We start from the raw sequence: 18235 nt of genomic DNA, 5'->3' as shown, positions 1-18235 counted from the left end.
CTTACGGTGTCTAAGTGTTCGTCGGAATCCAAGCAAATTGTCCCTTTTATTTTTAAATCCCCCCCCCCCCCCCCCACCCCAACCGTGTGACACTTGTTCTATGTATGTTTAGGTTAATTTCTGTAAATTTTAGGTCAGTTCAAGTCAACAACCTTACACGTCACACGTGGAGTTGTATGGAAACCGTGTTACAATTCTGGAATAATTGCGGCAAATATTAGAATCAATATAGGCCTAATGCATGTGGTCGAAACATGGCCCATTTCACCGTGACAACACAATACCAAAGTTTGGATCATAGAGTTCTAAAGAATTATTTACTTCGCCTTTATAAATTATCTCGTCTTCCTTATCAATACACGTTCAAAACTGATATGTTTCTCAGCAAATATTCATAAATTAAATGCTTTCCTAAAAATCAGTGAATTATCAAACAAAATAAAAACATAAATGTAAAAACAGATATGTGAAGTTTGCACTTGTACTGAACAGGCTGCTCTTTAGCAGAAATATTTCCAATCTTTGATGCCGCTGATTTATCCAGAAGCAAACTGAACTGGCTGTTGGTTCCTCAATGCAGTGTGCTGGGTAGGGTTTCAAGAACACAAACACATGCTGTATTTATTTTTAAGTGCTAAAGATGTATATTTACATTATTATTTCAAAAGTGGGAATCTGCATGGGCAACTACGTATTACATGGCAATGGAGAAGTTTCACAGGAATCGTGAAGTCCGTGTTAACCACTGGTGGAAAAAAATAAAGCCTTCTTACCATTGCTATTACAAAAACAACCTTACCATTGCTATTACAAAAACAACATTACTTACCTTTGCTATTACAAATATAGCCTTTCTTACCATTACTATTACAAAATATTGCCTTCAAGTGTCGGTTTCATACCCTGTACATATAAAACTACAGCTATTGGGTACATTGAAAAGCAAATTGCAGTGATCTAGATCCACTGTATGCATATACAAAAATGCAATGCCTCCATAGATCCAAACTTACTGCTACTCAAGAACTTGCACTAAACTGGACCCCGGGGGAACTCCTTGTCAGTGTGCAGAGTGAGACTGGAGCGCAGCTTTGCATGCTGGTTGTGCCAAGTTGTCTACCTTGGCAAGGTATTCCACAGAGTGAGTTGCATTGGCCCTGTGCTCCCATGATATACGAAAACAAAGTCAACATCTTCATTGCACTACAGTGACCTCACTGACCAAGTAACCAGTGAGTTTGAGCATAATTAAAACATCCAAGGGTTAATTAAGGCATTAGTATCTGATGCAGAAACTGTGTTTCCTCTTCCTCTGTGATTGGCCTGGTGAAAGTTCAGGATCTTCATTTCCACTGCCTGAGCTGGACAGTCTGGAAACACCCTCCAGCTACATCTTGCCCAGACCGTCCAGCTCAGCTACACCTGGGACTGGCAGTGGCACACCCTCCAGCTGCACCTTGCCCAGACCGTCCAGCTCAGCTACACCTGGGACTGGCAGTGGCACACCCTCCAGCTGCACCTTACCCAGACCGTCCAGCTCAGCTACACCTGGGACTGGCAGTGGCACCCTCTAGCTCAGCTATACCTGGGACAGGCAGTGGAAACCCCTCCAGCTCAGCTATACCTGGGACAGACAGTGGAACACCCTCCAGCTGCACCTTATCCAGACCCTCCAGCTCAGCTACACCTGGGACTGGCAGTGGCACACCCTCCAGCTGCACCTTACCCAGACCGTCCAGCTCAGCTACACCTGGGACAGGCAGTGGCACACCCTCTAGCTCAGCTATACCTGGGACAGGCAGTGGAAACACCCTCCAGCTCAGCTATACCTGGGACAGGCAGTGGAAACCCCTCCAGCTCAGCTATACCTGGGACAGACAGTGGAACACCCTCCAGCTGCACCTTAACCAGACCGTCCAGCTCAGTTATACCTGGGACAGGCAGTAGAATACCCTCCAGCTGCACCTTACCCAGACCGTCCAGCTCAGCTATACCTGGGACAGGCAGTGGCACACCCTCTAGCTCAGCTATACCTGGGACAGGCAGTGGAAACCCCTCCAGCTCAGCTATACCTGGGACAGGCAGTGGGACACCCTCTAGCTGCACCTTACCCAGACCGTCCAGCTCAGCTATACCCGGGACAGGCAGTGGCACACCCTCTAGCTCAGCTATACCTGGGACAGGCAGTGGAACACCCTCCAGCTGCACCTTACCCAGACCGTCCAGCTCAGCTATACCTGGGACAGGCAGTGGCACACCCTCTAGCTCAGCTATACCTGGGACTGGCAGTGGCACCCTCTAGCTCAGCTATACCTGGGACAGGCAGTGGAAACCCCTCCAGCTCAGCTATACCTGGGACAGGCAGTGGAACACCCTCCAGCTGCACCTTATCCAGACCGTCCAGCTCAGCTATACCTGGGACAGGCAGTGGCACACTCTCTAGCTCAGTTATACCTGGGACAGGCAGTGGGACACCCTCCAGCTGCACCTTACCCAGACCGTCCAGCTCAGCTATACCCGGGACAGGCAGTGGCACACCCTCTAGTTCAGCTATACCTGGGACAGGCAGTGGAATACCCTCCAGCTGCACCTTACCCAGACCGTCCAGCTCAGCTATACCTGGGACTGGCAGTGGCACACCCTCTAGCTCAGCTATACCTGGGACAGGCAGTGGAAACCCCTCCAGCTCAGCTATACCTGGGACAGGCAGTGGAACACCCTCCAGCTGCACCTTATCCAGACCGTCCAGCTCAGCTATACCTGGGACAGGCAGTGGCACACCCTCTAGCTCAGTTATACCTGGGACAGGCAGTGGGACACCCTCTAGCTGCACCTTACCCAGACCGTCCAGCTCAGCTATACCCGGGACAGGCAGTGGCACACCCTCTAGCTCAGCTATACCTGGGACAGGCAGTAGAATACCCTCCAGCTGCACCTTACCCAGACCGTCCAGCTCAGCTATACCTGGGACAGGCAGTGGCACACCCTCTAGCTCAGCTATACCTGGGACTGGCAGTGGCACCCTCTAGCTCAGCTATACCTGGGACAGGCAGTGGAAACCCCTCCAGCTCAGCTATACCTGGGACAGGCAGTGGAACACCCTCCAGCTGCACCTTATCCAGACCGTCCAGCTCAGCTATACCTGGGACAGGCAGTGGCACACCCTCTAGCTCAGTTATACCTGGGACAGGCAGTGGAACACCCTCCAGCTGCACCTTATCCAGACCGTCCAGCTCAGCTATACCCGGGACTGGCAGTGGCACCCTCTAGCTCAGCTATACCTGGGACAGGCAGTGGAAGCTCAGCTATACCTGGGACAGGCAGTGGAACACCCTCCAGCTGCACCTTATCCAGACCGTCCAGCTCAGCTATACCTGGGACTGGCAGTGGAACACCCTCCAGCTACACCTCACCCAGGCCGTCCAGCTCAGCTACACCTGGGACAGGCAGTGGCACACCCTCTAGCTCAGCTATACCTGGGACAGGCAGTGGAAACCCCTCCAGCTCAGCTATACCTGGGACAGGCAGTGGAACACCCTCCAGCTGCACCTTACCCAGACCGTCCAGCTCAGCTATACCCGGGACAGGCAGTGGCACACCCTCTAGTTCAGCTATACCTGGGACAGGCAGTGGAATACCCTCCAGCTGCACCTTACCCAGACCGTCCAGCTCAGCTATACCTGGGACAGGCAGTGGCACACCCTCTAGCTTAGCTATACCTGGGACAGGCAGTGGCACACCCTCTAGCTGAGCTATACCTGGGACAGGCAGTGGAACACCCTCTAGATGCACCTTACCCAGACCGTCCAGCTCAGCTATACCTGGGACAGGCAGTGGAACACCCTCCAGCTACACCTTGCTTAGGCCGTCCAGCTCAGATATACCTCGGACAGGCAGTGGAAACAAGGCATTAAGTTAAAAAGTGCCTTTAACAAAGGACAAGATGGAAGTAAACTCCCAAGGAGAACAAAAGGAGGGGGATGGGGCTTTATACACTACAGAAGAACCTCAAAGTTATAACTCCCTCAAAAGTTGAAAAAATGAACTGACAAGTCAGCCAAACACACCACCTGACGCCAGGAGCAGGGCCCTGGGTACTATAAATATAAGTCAGAATCAAAGACATTTCACTCATGGGATAAAAGTTTTAGAACACCTCCATTTTTCCAGTTTTACTGAAATTTATGTAGTTTGACGTCTCAATGTACTCTGAAATTAAAGCATAGAACAGATAAACAATTGGAGATAAAAAAGAAATCATGGAATTGTTTTGTTTAACAAAATTTAACCTACATTTTTAACTCATGAAAGTAGCCACCTTTTGCAGATATAACAGCCAAACACACTCGTGGCATTCTTTCTACAATGGAAATCAAATATTGTTCGGAAAGTTCTTCCCAACACTGTTGCAGAAGTTCCCACAAATGTGTTGCACTTGTAGGTTGCTTTGCTTTCACCCTTCTGTTCAGTTCATCCCAAACCAGCTCGATGGGGTTTAAGTCTGGAGACTGTGCTGGCCATTCCATGATTTCTTGTTCTTTTCTTCTAAGGTAGTTCTGACATAGCCTGGAGGTATGTTTTGGGTCATTATCTTGCTGTAGGATGAACCCCTGACCAAAATGCTGTGGTAGCCTTTTTGGTTCAGGGTGCCACTCACTCTGTGCAAATCGCCGACTCTGGATCCAGCAAAAGAGCCCCAGAACATCACGCTTCCTCCTTCATGTTTGACAGTTGGTGTCACACACCGAGGAACCATTCTTTCCAGACTTGCTTACTTCGACCAGTGTTAAGCTGTGCTTGAAGCTGTTGTCCTGTGAGCCGCCTATTACGCAAGCTGTTGACTCTCAGAAACTTGTCTTCTGGTTCTGTTGTGGCTTTGGGTCTGCCAAACCTCTTCCTGTCAGAGTTTCCTCCAGTTTCCAAGTGCCTTTTGATGGTGTAGGAAACTGTACTCACTGACACCTTGGCTTTCAATTTCCCTAAAGGAAAGACTTACACTTTTAAGGGTTATAATGGTCTGTCTGTCTTTCTTTGTTAATTGCCTTTTTCTCGCCATTAAAATGTATATTTTTATTTGGAATTTGGGAAAAATGTTGTCAATAGTTTATAGAATAAAACAAAAATGTTAATTTTACCCAAACACATACCTATAAATAGTAAAACACTGATAATACATATATATATATATATATATATATATATATATATATATATATATATATATATATATAGTGCCTTGCAGAAGTATTCAGACCCCTGACCAATTCTCTCATATTACCGAATTACAAATGGTACATTGAAATTTCATTCTGTTCGATATTTTATTTTAAAACACTTAAACTCAAAATCAATTATTGTAAGGTGACATTGGTTTTATGTTGGGAAATATTTTTAAGAAAAATAAAACACTGAAATATCTTGCTTGCATAAGTATTCAACCCCCACACATTAATATTTGGTAGAGCTACCTTTGCCTGCAATAACAGCTTGAAGTCTTTTGGGGTAAGTATGTACCAGCTTTGCACACAGTGTCGGAGGGATTTTGGCCCATTCTTCTTGGCAGATTTGCTCCAGGTTGTTCAGGTTGGTTGGACGACGTTTGTGGACTGCAGTTTTCAAATAGTGACCAGATTCTCTATGGGACTGAGATCAGGACTTTGACTGGGCCACTGTAGGACATTCACCTTTTTGTTCTTGAGCCACTCCACTGTTTCTTTGGCCTTGTGCTTGAGATCATTGTCCTGCTGAAAGGTAAATTTCCTCCCAAGCTTCAGTTTTTTAGTGGACTGAAGCAGATTCTCTTGCAGTATTTTCCTATATTTTGCTCCATCCATTCTTCCTTCAATTGTAACAAGATGCCCAGTCCCTGCTGATGAGAAGCATCCCCACAGCATGATGCTGCCACCACCATACTTCACTGTAGGGATGGTGTGTCTTGAGGCATGGGCAGTGTTAGGTTTGCGCCACACATAGCGCTTTGAGTTTTGGCCAAAAAGCTCTATCTTGGTCTCATCTGACCACAAAACCTTTTCCCACATCGCAGCTGGCTCACTCTCATGCTTTCTGGCAAACTCTAGACGTGCTTTCAGATGGTACTTTTTGAGTAATGGCTTCTTTCTTGCCACCCTCCCATACAGGCCAATGTTATGCAGAGCTCTTGATAAGGTTGACTGGTGCACCATTACTCCACTCCCAGCCATTGAATTCTGTAGCTCCTTCAAAGTGATTGTTGGCCTCTCTGTGGCTTCTCTCACAAGTTTCCTTCTTGTTTGAGCGCTGAGTTTTGAGGGACGGCCTTTTCTTGGCAGTGCCTGGGTGGTGTGATGCAGCTTCCACTTCCTGATTATTGATCCAACTGTGCTCACTGGGATATCCAAACACTTGGATATTATTTTGTACCCTTTCCCTAATCTATGCATTTGTATTACTTTATCACTAACTTCTGTAGAATGCTCTTTGGTCTTCATTTTCCTTCAGATTCACAGCCTTACCAATGATCCTTCAACAGTGGGGTTTTTATCCAGAAAATGTGACAGCAACTTTAGTGGTTCACAGGTGAGGGCCAATGGTAAGGTAATTGTGTCCTCGTCAGGGCAATTTCTTTCATCGGTGCAAACTGGGAGCTTCCACAGCACAGGGGTTCAATACTTATGCAAGCAAGTTATTTCAGTTTTTTATTTTTCTTAAAAATATTTCCCAACATAAAACCAATGTCACCTTACAGAAATTAATTCTGAGTTTCAGTGTTTAAAAATAAAATATCAAACAGAACGAAATTTCAATGTACCATTTGTAATTCGGTAATATGAGAGAATTGGTCAGGGGTCTGAATACTTCTGCAAGGCACTGTATATATATATGTTATATATATATATATATATATATATATATATATATATATATATATATAGACACACACAAAGACACCAGTCTGTCTATTAATCAGTCTGGACTGCATCTGAACTAAAACTGGGACTTAAATGCAGAACAACTAGGATGATTTGCAGTCATTTTAATCCCACTCAGACGTCTAAAATCATAAAATCATAAAAATGGGGAAAATAAGATATAAGATCGTTTTTTTGAGCATTTTACAATACAGTACCAGAAAACCTTTTTCCAGGATAACCAGTGGTTGTTGGAAACTAGAGGGATATAAAATGCTCTTTAAAAAAAATATCCAACTCTGGCCAATGCCAGTAGGGTACAGGCTGATCAGATCAACCATTACATGCCAAGAAAGTCGGTGCAGATCCATACAAAACAAGACACATTGCACCATTTATTTATATTAAATGTTGAATCTTTTTTATTCTGATTATGCATTGTTATATATACCGGTAATTAAAATATAATCTTTAAAATACATATTTACAAATAATTGGATTACATGCTGCGTTGGTTTTTTGTATTATGAGTGCCAAAAAAGCACCAGTAGTGCAGAGTGAATTTATTAATAAGAAAACTAAACACCTCAGACAAAAGAACTTCCTTAATAAGAATGAGGGGTGGAACAAAAAATAACTTGCGTGAGGGAGCACCAAATGAAACCCCTCTGAAGCAAAGCGTGCACTACAAAATGCATCTATTACAAAAAAAACAAAAAAACCCTGTGAATTTAATATTTTTCCTTTTCCAGAGGTGAAATCATTTCAAATTATAAACTACAAACACATTTTGTATGGATCATTAGTGTGCATTACAATACATTTCAAGTGAACTATTCTTTTTTTTTTTAAATGTATTTTCTGTGTGTGTAACTCTTTAACAAAAAAAAAAAAAACAATTCAAGAACAAAAAAATTAAACAGTGAACGAACCACAAATAGTGTGTGGACAATTGGTGTACATTACAAATATTTTTTTTTTCCATTAATTTTGGTGATATTTTATCTTTTTTCTGGGGTGTACTCCTGAAAAAAAAAAAAAAATCTAAATTAAAAAAAAAAAAACATAAAAAAAAAAAAAGTAACTTTTTTTTTGTTTCTATAGCTTCTGAATAAGTGATTAACATCTCGACAGAAAGAAGATGCAAGTGACAATTTGATCAACAGGACGATCAAACTGAGTGTCAGGTCTCCATTTCAAATGTAGGGAACCCTAGAGGTCCAGCGTGCATGTGTGTGTGTGTGTGTGGGTGTGTGTGTGAGAGAGATGCAGGATCGCTGCTCTCCACTGTGCATTCACCCAGTGTTTAGTGCAGTGCAGGATGTCAGTGTTCTACTAACACAGCGGTTAAACCCAGTACTGTCTGGAGCAGAGCGCAGGCAGCTGTTCCATGTGTTTGCGCATCTGTTTCCGTCTATTGTATCCGGGGTCATAGTAATCCCATTCCAGCCCGGAGGCCCACAGAACACTGGAGCAGCTCTCACTGTCTGAGGACAGGATGCGCAGGGAGATACCTGGAGGAGAGAGGAGAGAGATGGGAGATATGATCAATGCTCAGTCAGTTACTTTACCCTTCAACACTGCTCAGGAGCACTGAAAGTCAGTGGACATCCTCTGATGAAACGTGCAGGTGCTCTACAGAGGATGCCAATGAGCTACTGGCCCCTGGAGGAGAGAGGCCAACCCTGCAGGTCTGCTTGAGCTCACCGGCCACCTGGCCAATAGGGTCTGCTTTAGCGTGGTGAGGTGACAGAACCTGCTGATTTCGCCTAGCAAAGGTCGTCAGCCTGCACTCCCTTGGCTCCCCGGTGCCTTTATGAAAACATATTTTGCAGTTATTAAGATTGGTCACTGTTTAGATCATTAAAATCCCTCTGTCCTCAAGGGCTAGTCATTCCCTGTATGGATGGTGGATAAAAACACAAAGCCAATCTTGGTATCGCAAGTCTGACCTGCGCTGGCACCAAAGTCACTGTCCAGCCCTGGCCCCAGGGTGGAAGAGTTGCCCGAGTGGACGAAGCCGGTCTCCTCGCAAGGTATGTTGCTGGCACACTCAAACCGGACCGAGTCCACCGGGGGGCTCATGATGCGGATGTGCCGTTCATTGTGCAGCCGCATGGTGCTGCTGCGGTGCATCTGCCTGGTACCTGGCAAATCCTGCTTACAGAAATACACAATCAGAAACAGCAAGGTAACTGAACTCACATTGTGTATCTGTAATGAATGCTAGAGCTGTACCTGAAACTGAACACCTGTATATTTATTTAAACAGCCAGTACATTTGTGGGATGACAGCCAATATTCGACAACATGCCATAACCTTAACAGAATTATTTCCCATGAAGTCTGAGACTGAAATATCCTCCCTTCCCCAGTGCAGTAAAACTGGGTTTATTTTTAATTTTTTTTTTATGTCTTACTTCCTTTGGAAATTCCCTTGGTGGAAGAACCTGGAGACGAGCTATCCCTATCAACATTAGTTTGACCTATTGATTGCCAAGTGTCCCTTGAAAGGTTAGACTCCCACCATAAGAAAACAACTAACCAAAACATAACTAGCACAGGTAGCTCTTACTTTTGGTACTGTAGTTTGCTGGTTTTCTGTGTGGAAAGACGAACTGAAGGCAACGGTAAGACTTCAGTAACCACACTTACCCTCTGCACAGTGATCTCCGGCGAGTTTGGAGGGACGGGGTGAGGTCGTTCTGTTTCTGAATCGCTCGAGAAAGGTACTATCTGATGAACACCCGCTCGCCAGTCCGATGAGCTGTTGGTATGAACCTGAGTCCTGCGAGGCAGGTCGGCTCTTGTTGTAGACGCTGTAGTTGACAGCACGGCTAGTATGGTGCTGGGTGGCCTCAATGAGCCAGACGCTTCTCCGGCGGTCCCGTCTGGTTTGTAAGCTCTACCCCTCGGCCTAGGTTCGCCCCGCTTCTCTCCCAAGCTGTGAGCGGAAGAAACCGGGCATATGCGACCCGGCCCCGCATTGTTAGCAAACGATGGTTCCTCTGAAAGTTTAGTGGTTCCGCTCAGTCTACTGAATTCGGTTGAAGGCGAGAAAAAACTCCATTGTTCCCTCAGCCGCCGCCTTCTCCTCCGTTTCTTCTTCCAAGACAGAAGTTTGTATCCCAGTATCACGCAGTTGAAGAGTAGCAGCAGAACAACACAAGGTATCAGTAAAAGTATAAGCAGAGATAAACTAGAGACGGGCAGTCTCTCGTCCAAAATTGGGGGATTAGCGGACTGTACTAACCCTCCGGATAGTAAGTCAGGATCCAACTGCGACATTGATTACAAACAAATTTTTGTTATGATTTTTTTTTTTTTTTTTTTTTTTACAACATTAACGATTCAGTAACCAGGTTTAATGAAAACAATTTAAAATAAAAAACGGAATTCGGTTATCACAGGTGAACTGTGTTTTTCCTAACCGGCTCTCTCTGCTCTTACTAATACTCTTTTTTTTTCAGCTGATTTCTTCAGAAAGTGTGTTCGGTCAAATGCGGCCTGTGTTGTCTTTCTGCTTTGGTGCTGTGACCAAAAAGAAGGTACTTTTACTGTTAAACTGTCATTTTTGCGCCTTTGGGTGTTTATTAAGACAATATATGTACCGGTAATTCATTCGGGATAATCTAGCAAAGACACATTTTCTTCAAAGTGATATTCACGTTTGTAATTGTGTTAGTGTCAGGTATTTATTTTGTTTTATTTCATGTGTCTAATAAACTACTCGAGAACACTTGAAAGTATGGTCAGTGGGGAGAGGATGAAAGTAAAGTAATTTTTGGTTTTGCTTGGATTTTGTGGGAAAACAGTTTTGTGCACATTTTTTAAATTGTAAGTATTAGAATTTTGACCGTGCCTTGTAGATAACTCAGCTAATGATCCCTAGCCCTTTCTTACCTATGCATTCATGTTCATGCACACACACACACACACACACACACACATATATATATATATATATATATATATATATACATATATATATATATATATATATATATATATATATATATATATACACACACACACACACACACACACACACACACAGAGTCAAAACCTCTGGAATAAATAAAGGACATAGCGCCACTGATTTGTCATTTTATTTGAATAATGCAACCTGGCAGTGCAATTCCAGAATTTGAAGAAAAGGATTGCTCATATCAACACAATAATATTCCCTGTTGTGCAAGGCGATATATAAGTAAGGTATTTAACAATTAAAATTACATTTTCATATCCTATATTAATTAGTAATTAACAAAAATGCTGCAAATGCTTGGCAGGACATCCTGTTGTAGGAAGGGACCACGCTCCCTTGAGCTGTTGGAGGCTGGGCTGGCATTACAGCCTCGGTTAGTAGAGGTCATGAAAAGGGAAGTGTGGGTGCCCACCATCTCTCCAGATTGTCAGGCCGTCGTTCTGCAAGGAACATGAAAGCAAAGGTCAGTCTTTGGTGAATCGGGGGGGGGATACCCACCACCCCTCTCTGCACCTGCAAACAGACAGACACACATGCTTAATTCACTGAGACACACCCAGAAGCACAATCACTAAGACAACATGACTGCCACCTGCTGTTGATTCACAGGTAAAACTGCAGTATGAGACACTGTTTAGTACTGGGGGAAGCATTGATTAACCAAAGGTGTTTGTTGCCTTGATTTAGGGTTTGACTAGATTAACATATTCCCTGCCACAATAAGCCACAAGCTGGATTTTACTGCTTTCATTGGTCTGCTGTCACAGACTCAGTAGCATGCGGTATGTGACAACAGAGCAGGCAGCACAGAAATTACTTTTGACTAATGGCTAGCATGCTGTATTTTAAAAGGCGTTTTAAAATAGTTTTTTTTTGTTGTGTTGTGTCCAGGACACTGACAGGGTTGTATGAGGATATCAGTGCTGATGATAGGATTTTGATTTGTATGATTAGGACTGGATAGGACTGGAGCTTTAAAGTGGTTTTAGCTAACAAGATAATTCCATGCATTTAAAGTGTTGTGTGCTTCTATTTGTTACAAAGGTCTTGTATATGCTGCTACAAACCCATATTATAGTAAACATAATTTTTTTTATTTTAAAACATGATACTCATACTACATTGGCTTGAAAACCTCTGTTTGCAAGCCATGCTTTCAGATAATGTTGCACTTTCACTGGCATTACCAACCAGCTGTTCCCCTATTGACTAGCATGCTTTCAACCAGTTACAGGCTTTGAGTCAGAAGATACTGCTGTGAAATTGTCTTGGAAGTGCAAGTGTAAGGCATGGAAACTGAGAATTGTCTTTAACCTAATGTAGAAGCAGATAGTATTTTAATATCATTGTCTTTAATCTAATGTAGAAGCAGATAGTATTTTAATATCATTGTCTAACCTAATGTAGAAGCAGATAGTGTCTTAATATCATTGTCTTTAACCTAATGTAGAAGCAGATAGTATTTTTGCATAGTTTTCTATGACATATTTCTTTTAAAACTGAACATTTGACACCAATGACTTCAACTGATGAAATTCCAAGCCATGCAGAGGGATTTAGTGCAGGCAGTCGTACGTACTTAGAGTAAGTAGCGGGATACCAAAAAATATAGCGTCATACGTTCCCAACGTGTTGCTGTAACTGTTTAAATAATGTACTTGTAAGTTTTCTTTTCAATGTTAACATATTTTACACTTGTAACTTCAGAAATAACGATCTTTTTTTTTAAAACACAAAGAAAACCCATAACAAGTGCTCTAGCTTTTCTGTTGTGGATCGTTATTGCTGTTTGACAATGTGGGCAATAATCCTTTTCAATACACTAGAGCGACCATTTTGAAAAGAGCTTTGAAACAGACTTCAAAGTTATAAGTGTAAAAAGTTGTCAGGATGTTAACAATGAAAAGAACAGTGACAGGTACACTATTTAATGTGTTGTATCAACATGTGGGGATGTGTATCGCTGTATTTATTGGAAACCCACTACTTACTCTTTAAGTATGTATGTCACATTTCACGCACTTCTCCATATATCTGGAGAACTGCTTATCCAGTTGTCAGGAAGCGTGGTATCGACATTATTCAACATAACATATTGAAAGTATCAGATTCTGGGGATATATCTGTTTGTACACCATATTTACATTTTTGATTTTATCTGGAGAATTGTGTATAAAAGTGCGATAAAATATTTCATTGCTCAATCTTATTCTTTATAGTGCTGCACATACTGTTGATAAATGTCACTCTCATCGAATGTTTCATTATTCTGATAGCTCAATCTTGAATTTACAGCCATGGTGGGTGGTGCACAATACTGACATGCTTGTTTTGTTAAACATGACAAAAATGATGCAAGAACTTCAGCAGCTACGCTGCAGCAAGCAGTACAGAGCATGGAGTGTGGAGCTCCCACATCCTGGTGAGCGATGTATATACAGTGACTCCAGCACTTTGATAGGTGCTGTAAGTGCTGATGCACCAATTCATCTATGTGGAGAAATAAACTTGTCTATTGTCACATTCTTATTTTCCCCCCATGTGTATCAAATATTATGTAGGCCCGCTTGCAATTTGCAGATTTTTTATACTTTGCATTTATTTTTTAAAGATGTATTACACATTGGAAAAATTGATGCAGAGCAGAAAAAAATACTTAAATTATCTACATTGCAAAAAGCCACCTCATAGCTGCAGCCCCCTTCTAGATCAAGCCAATTTTCACTGAAGCCTAGCAAGAGCTGTTACCCCGCTAGCTGTAGGGGCCGCGGAACACTGAAGTTTGTTTTTTGCCGCTGGCTCAGATTATAGGTCAGTTTGGTTGAGCAGTGTTTGAATTGGCTGAAGAACAATGCTTTCTCTATTGAACCCTTACTCGAAGGCCATGGGCCAGTGCATGAGGTACAGGTACAGGAATGAGAGGCCGTGGTCAGCCAAGGACTTCCTGTAGACTGGCTCCACATCATCCGGGTGGTGCTTGGTGTTCCACAGCTTCGATGTAACAAACACATGCTAGCGTTTGATAGGCTGGAGAGAGATCACAGTCCAGTGAGATAACCAATTAAGCAGTAGAACCCTGTTTAGAGGCATTATTGTCTGGTAGTTGACCGCGTCAGGAAGGTAATCATGCAGAAGCTATTCCCAGATTAATCAGGACTTTTTGCATTTAGAAACGGGTAAACAGAGCCTTTATTGTTCTGTTATTATTTGAAGGTTTATTTCCCTTTCTAATGTTTTCCTTTACTTTTTTAAATCTTCAGTCTGAAATTTGCCTGGGCCACCTCCCCACTTCGAGAAAAAAAGCAGTTGAAGGTCATCTTGGTTTATAGAATGGAAACAGACTCACTCAGATATTTCACTGTACCGAACAGTTTCATCCAAAAAGCTGCTCAGTGAAAACATTTAAAACACCCAGGATGACATTTCCAAGCCTCCTCTATTTATTACCTTGGTCAAGACTGCATTCTGTTCCTCAGCTCTAAACATTAGATATGTGTGTCTTTGCAGTTCTGTGCTCCGTACACAAAGCCAAACTGTTTTACATGTGAGGAACTCATCTGTCCTGTTCACAAGCTGAGTACCCGTCCATCTTTCTCTAGGCCCCCACCAGGCCGGTTAGTTTGAAGGACACAGTGACCTACCTTGCCAGGCCCCACTCTCTCCCTCAAGGCTTCCCCTACTTCCTGTTCATTGCCATAGGCAGCAGCAGTCAATGTGTCTGCATCCAGAGTCCAGGGCTCTCAGCACAGCCTGTTTGACCTGAGTAAGGAGAGAGCAAATTATACAAGTCAAGTGGTGGTCTGAGAAGAAAAAAAGCTGACAGTTTAAATACTGCACCACCAAACATGTTTCCAAAGTTCCTTGTGCTGGCTGAATGTGCTGCTGAACTTTGAGGGCTTGTTGGATTCTTAATGGGTTGATCAGTTACCAGAGTCTGAGTCGTGAGCCATTTGACCTCTAATACAGTATGTGCTCTTTCACTGATTTACTAGAAGAAATGACAAGGGTACAGCAGCCTCAAATTAACTTTCAACAAGCCTTCTGTAAAATAAATATTTAGTGATGGAACCGGATTCATTAAAGAAAAGAATAATTGCTTTATAATGGTAATAATAAGACCATTTTGTCATCTAGCACTGATTCTCACATACCCAGGTGCACTTTTCCAGGTGCCCAGGCCCACCAGTGGCATCTTCTGCCTGTGTGTCCTGGGATTGGGTTTTGGAGCTGGGTACCTACAGAACGAACCCAAGGACATTGAATAAAAGCTTTGCAAGCATTCCCTAAATGTAAGCTACAGGTACAAGCTATGTGTTGGCATGCATCCTGATTCATGAACAACAGCATTACTTACCAACCATCAAATTAGTGTTTTATGTTTTGGAAATGTTCCATTTCAACAAATTTCTATGTTAGTCTGGACAAAGGTGTTTTAATCAGTGAGAGTCCTCTGTATGCTACTACGGAAAGAACAATACGTTCACTGGGAAGTGATATGCTGTTGACCCCTTGCTGATGACCAAAAGCACCACTGCTTAGCTGCTCCAAATATTCTTGAATGATAAATAAATGTGATTTATACCACTCATAAATACATGCTCGCCGTCTGATTTTAGGTTTTGACTTTTAACAAAGTAGTCAGTCATTACTGATGTTTCATTTTATTTCACATCGGGACCATTGCGCTAACATACACATTTACAAAATAGCACTCCATCATTGCACTAACTACACATTTACAGAATAGCACTCCATCATTGCACTAACATACACATTTACAGAATAGCACTCCGTCATTGTACTAACTACATATTTACAGAATAGCACTCCGTCATTGCACTAACTACACATTTACAGAATAGCACTCCGTCATTGCACTAACATACACATTTACAGAATAGCACTCTGTCATTGCACTAACTACACATTTACAGAATAGCACTCCATCATTGAACTAACATACACATTTACAGAATAGCACTCCGTCATTGCACTAACTACACATTTACAGACTAGCACTCCATCACTGAACTAATATTACACATTTACAGAACAGCACTCCATCATTGCACTAACATACACATTTACAGAATAGCACTCCGTCATTGCACTAACATACACATTTACAGAATAGCACTCCGTCATTGCACTAACTACACATTTACAGAATAGCACTCCATCATTGAACTAATATTACACATTTACAGAATAGCACTCCCATCATTGCACTAACATACATATTTACAGAATAGCACTCTGTCATTGCACTAACATACACATTTACAGAATAGCACTCCGTCATTGCACTAACTACACATTTACAGAATAGCACTCCATCATTGAACTAATATTACACATTTACAGAATAGCACTCCATCATTGCACTAACATACACATTTACAGCACTCTGTCATGAATTGCTAAATCATGGTCCAGATTCTCAAAACTTGCATGGTTTATTTCTGATTTTCCAGTGCACTGTAAATAGCATTTTTTTAAGAGCCCATGTCTTAAAGGGTACATAAGGACCTTTTTAATTGTATCGTGTTACATGTTCCTACGTGTTGCTACAACTGTTTACGTAAGGTGTGTGTGGTTTTAATTTTTTTTTTTTTTTTTTTTTTTTTTTTTTTTAACATAGTGACTTTTTTTTTTTTTACTTTAAAATTCCCTCAAGACGCCTTCACATGTACCTGCATGGACCTCTCAGAACTACATTTCCCATCATCCTCCTGCTCACTGGTAAATCAATCTGTTACATATGTGAGCAGGAGGATGATGGGAAATGTAGTTCTGAGAGGTCCATGTGTGTACATGTGAAGCCCATCTTGAGGCAGGGAATGCAATTTTAAAAGTAAAAAAAAAAAGAAGTGGTCAAAATGTACAAAAATAAATAGAAAATTAAAACAATACACACACCTTACTTAAACAGTTGTAGCAACACATGGGAACTTGTAACACGATAAAATAAAAAGTCTTTAATTTCAGCAGTGCTTACTTCTCTAAGTCCTGGTTTGAAAAAGCAGTGGTACATGATCAATCTCGCTGTCCTTACCTCGCTGTGATTCTGCAGCCGGTGCTGGTCTTCTTTCTCCCTTTCTTTCCTTCCTTCTGCTGGAATACTTTCACTATCAGAGCTGAGCTAACTCCTGACTGCAGATCAAAGTCTGAGGTTATCTATTGTCAAAAAAGGGAAAAAGTCCAAATTTAACAACTATAGACCGGTTAACCAGTAGTTCAGGGCAAGCAATATCTCAGATGAGAGCACTAGATTATGTCAATCCTCTTTCCTTCCCTACTGCCAACATGTATTTCAAGGACCCTTGCAGTGAATGGTATTGGGAGTGATCATTTATCAATTTTATACCCAATTTGAATTGTCTTGTTTGAATTGTCTTGTTAATTTAGATATTACCAAGCGGCTGAACCTGGAGACAGAGGGCTCAGTCTGTGTTGTCTCCACCTACATCAGGGTTTGAACTAGCAATCCCCTCATCAGGGTTTGAACCAGCAATCCCCTCTCATCAGGGTTTGAACCAGCAATCCCCTCTCATCAGGGTTTGAACCAGCAATCCCCTCTCATCAGGGTTTGAACCAGCAATCCCCTCTCATCAGGGTTTGAACCAGCAATCCCCTCATCAGGGTTTGAACCAGCAATCCCCTCTCGTCAGGGTTTGAACCAGCAATCCCCTCTCGTCAGGGTTTGAACCAGCAATCCCCTCTCGTCAGGGTTTGAACCAGCAATCCCCTCTCGTCAGGGTTTGAACCAGCAATCCCCTCTCGTCAGGGTTTGAACCAGCAATCCCCTCTCGTCAGGGTTTGAACCAGCAATCCCCTCTCGTCAGGGTTTGAACCAGCAATCCCCTATCGTCAGGGTTTGAACCAGCAATCCCCTCTCGTCAGGGTTTGAACCAGCAATCCCCTCTCGTCAGGGTTTGAACCAGCAATCCCCTGTCATCACTACCAGGGTTTGAACCAGCAATCCCCTGAACACGTGTCTCACCCTGCACACCATCACAAGTGTGCCAATGCTGGATGAACCATGGGACCCCCTTTTTATTTCAGTCTATATTTACAAAACACAGTATTTAAATCAGTACAGTGGTGTTGTATTCAGTGTGGATTCTGTAAGGCTGTTCCAGTAATCTCCAGCAGAGGGCTCTCTACCCTTCTGGAATAGACCTTCAGTCAAAGGGTTTGTATTTCGTTTTTTTTTTTTTAATTTAGAGTGACCAATTATTATTTTTATTATTTTATTTTTCCCCCAATTATGCTTTTTTTTTTTTTTTTTTTTTTTTTTTTCCTCACTGTAGCGAGTTCCCACACAGCACAGACGTTCTGAGGTTGTGTGAGCGTCCTC

The 18235-nt window shown here is 42.6% G+C and overlaps 1 protein-coding gene and 2 long non-coding RNA genes across 4 annotated transcripts; 1 reads left to right on the top strand and 2 right to left on the bottom strand.

Moving 5' to 3' along the window:
* Positions 1–7957: 7957 nt before the first annotated feature.
* Positions 7958–10324, bottom strand: LOC121313914 (protein huluwa-like). The gene is made up of 3 exons (XM_041246698.1): positions 9543–10324; positions 8840–9044; positions 7958–8401 (listed from the first exon to the last, which is right to left on the bottom strand). The coding sequence occupies exons 1-3, from the start codon at positions 10173–10175 to the stop codon at positions 8235–8237; spliced, it is 1005 nt and encodes a 334-aa protein (XP_041102632.1). The 5' UTR covers positions 10176–10324; the 3' UTR covers positions 7958–8234.
* LOC121313934 lies at positions 9966–14523 on the top strand. The gene is made up of 3 exons (XR_005950070.1): positions 9966–10057; positions 10358–10435; positions 14136–14523. It is a non-coding gene; the product is annotated as an uncharacterized LOC121313934 (long non-coding RNA).
* Positions 11024–17035, bottom strand: LOC121313924. 2 transcript variants are annotated; one of them, XR_005950069.1, is made up of 5 exons: positions 16931–17035; positions 15027–15110; positions 14517–14634; positions 13751–13902; positions 11024–11315 (listed from the first exon to the last, which is right to left on the bottom strand). It is a non-coding gene; the product is annotated as an uncharacterized LOC121313924 (long non-coding RNA). The 2 variants fall into 2 exon arrangements; XR_005950068.1 differs by having other exon boundaries at positions 14517–15110.
* Between the last annotated feature and the right edge of the window lie 1200 nt (positions 17036–18235).

The sequence above is a fragment of the Polyodon spathula genome, chromosome 1 (assembly GCF_017654505.1).
Source record: "Polyodon spathula isolate WHYD16114869_AA chromosome 1, ASM1765450v1, whole genome shotgun sequence".
In the NCBI taxonomy this organism is placed as follows: domain Eukaryota; kingdom Metazoa; phylum Chordata; class Actinopteri; order Acipenseriformes; family Polyodontidae; genus Polyodon; species Polyodon spathula.
This window is presented reverse-complemented; position numbering and strand designations above follow the sequence as displayed.

What these genes read in the sequence shown, in the direction of transcription:
- LOC121313914 (XM_041246698.1), bottom strand. Translation starts at nt 10,175, where the DNA reads ATGTCGCAGTTGGATCCTGACTTACTATCCGGAGGGTTAGTACAGTCC. An exon ending in CGGAGATCACTGTGCAGAGG is followed by an intron (nt 9,045 to 9,542) that starts GTAAGTGTGGTT and finishes TTCTGTAAGCAG; the next exon opens with GATTTGCCAGGTACCAGGCA. An exon ending in TGACTTTGGTGCCAGCGCAG is followed by an intron (nt 8,402 to 8,839) that starts GTCAGACTTGCG and finishes TCTCTCCTCCAG; the next exon opens with GTATCTCCCTGCGCATCCTG.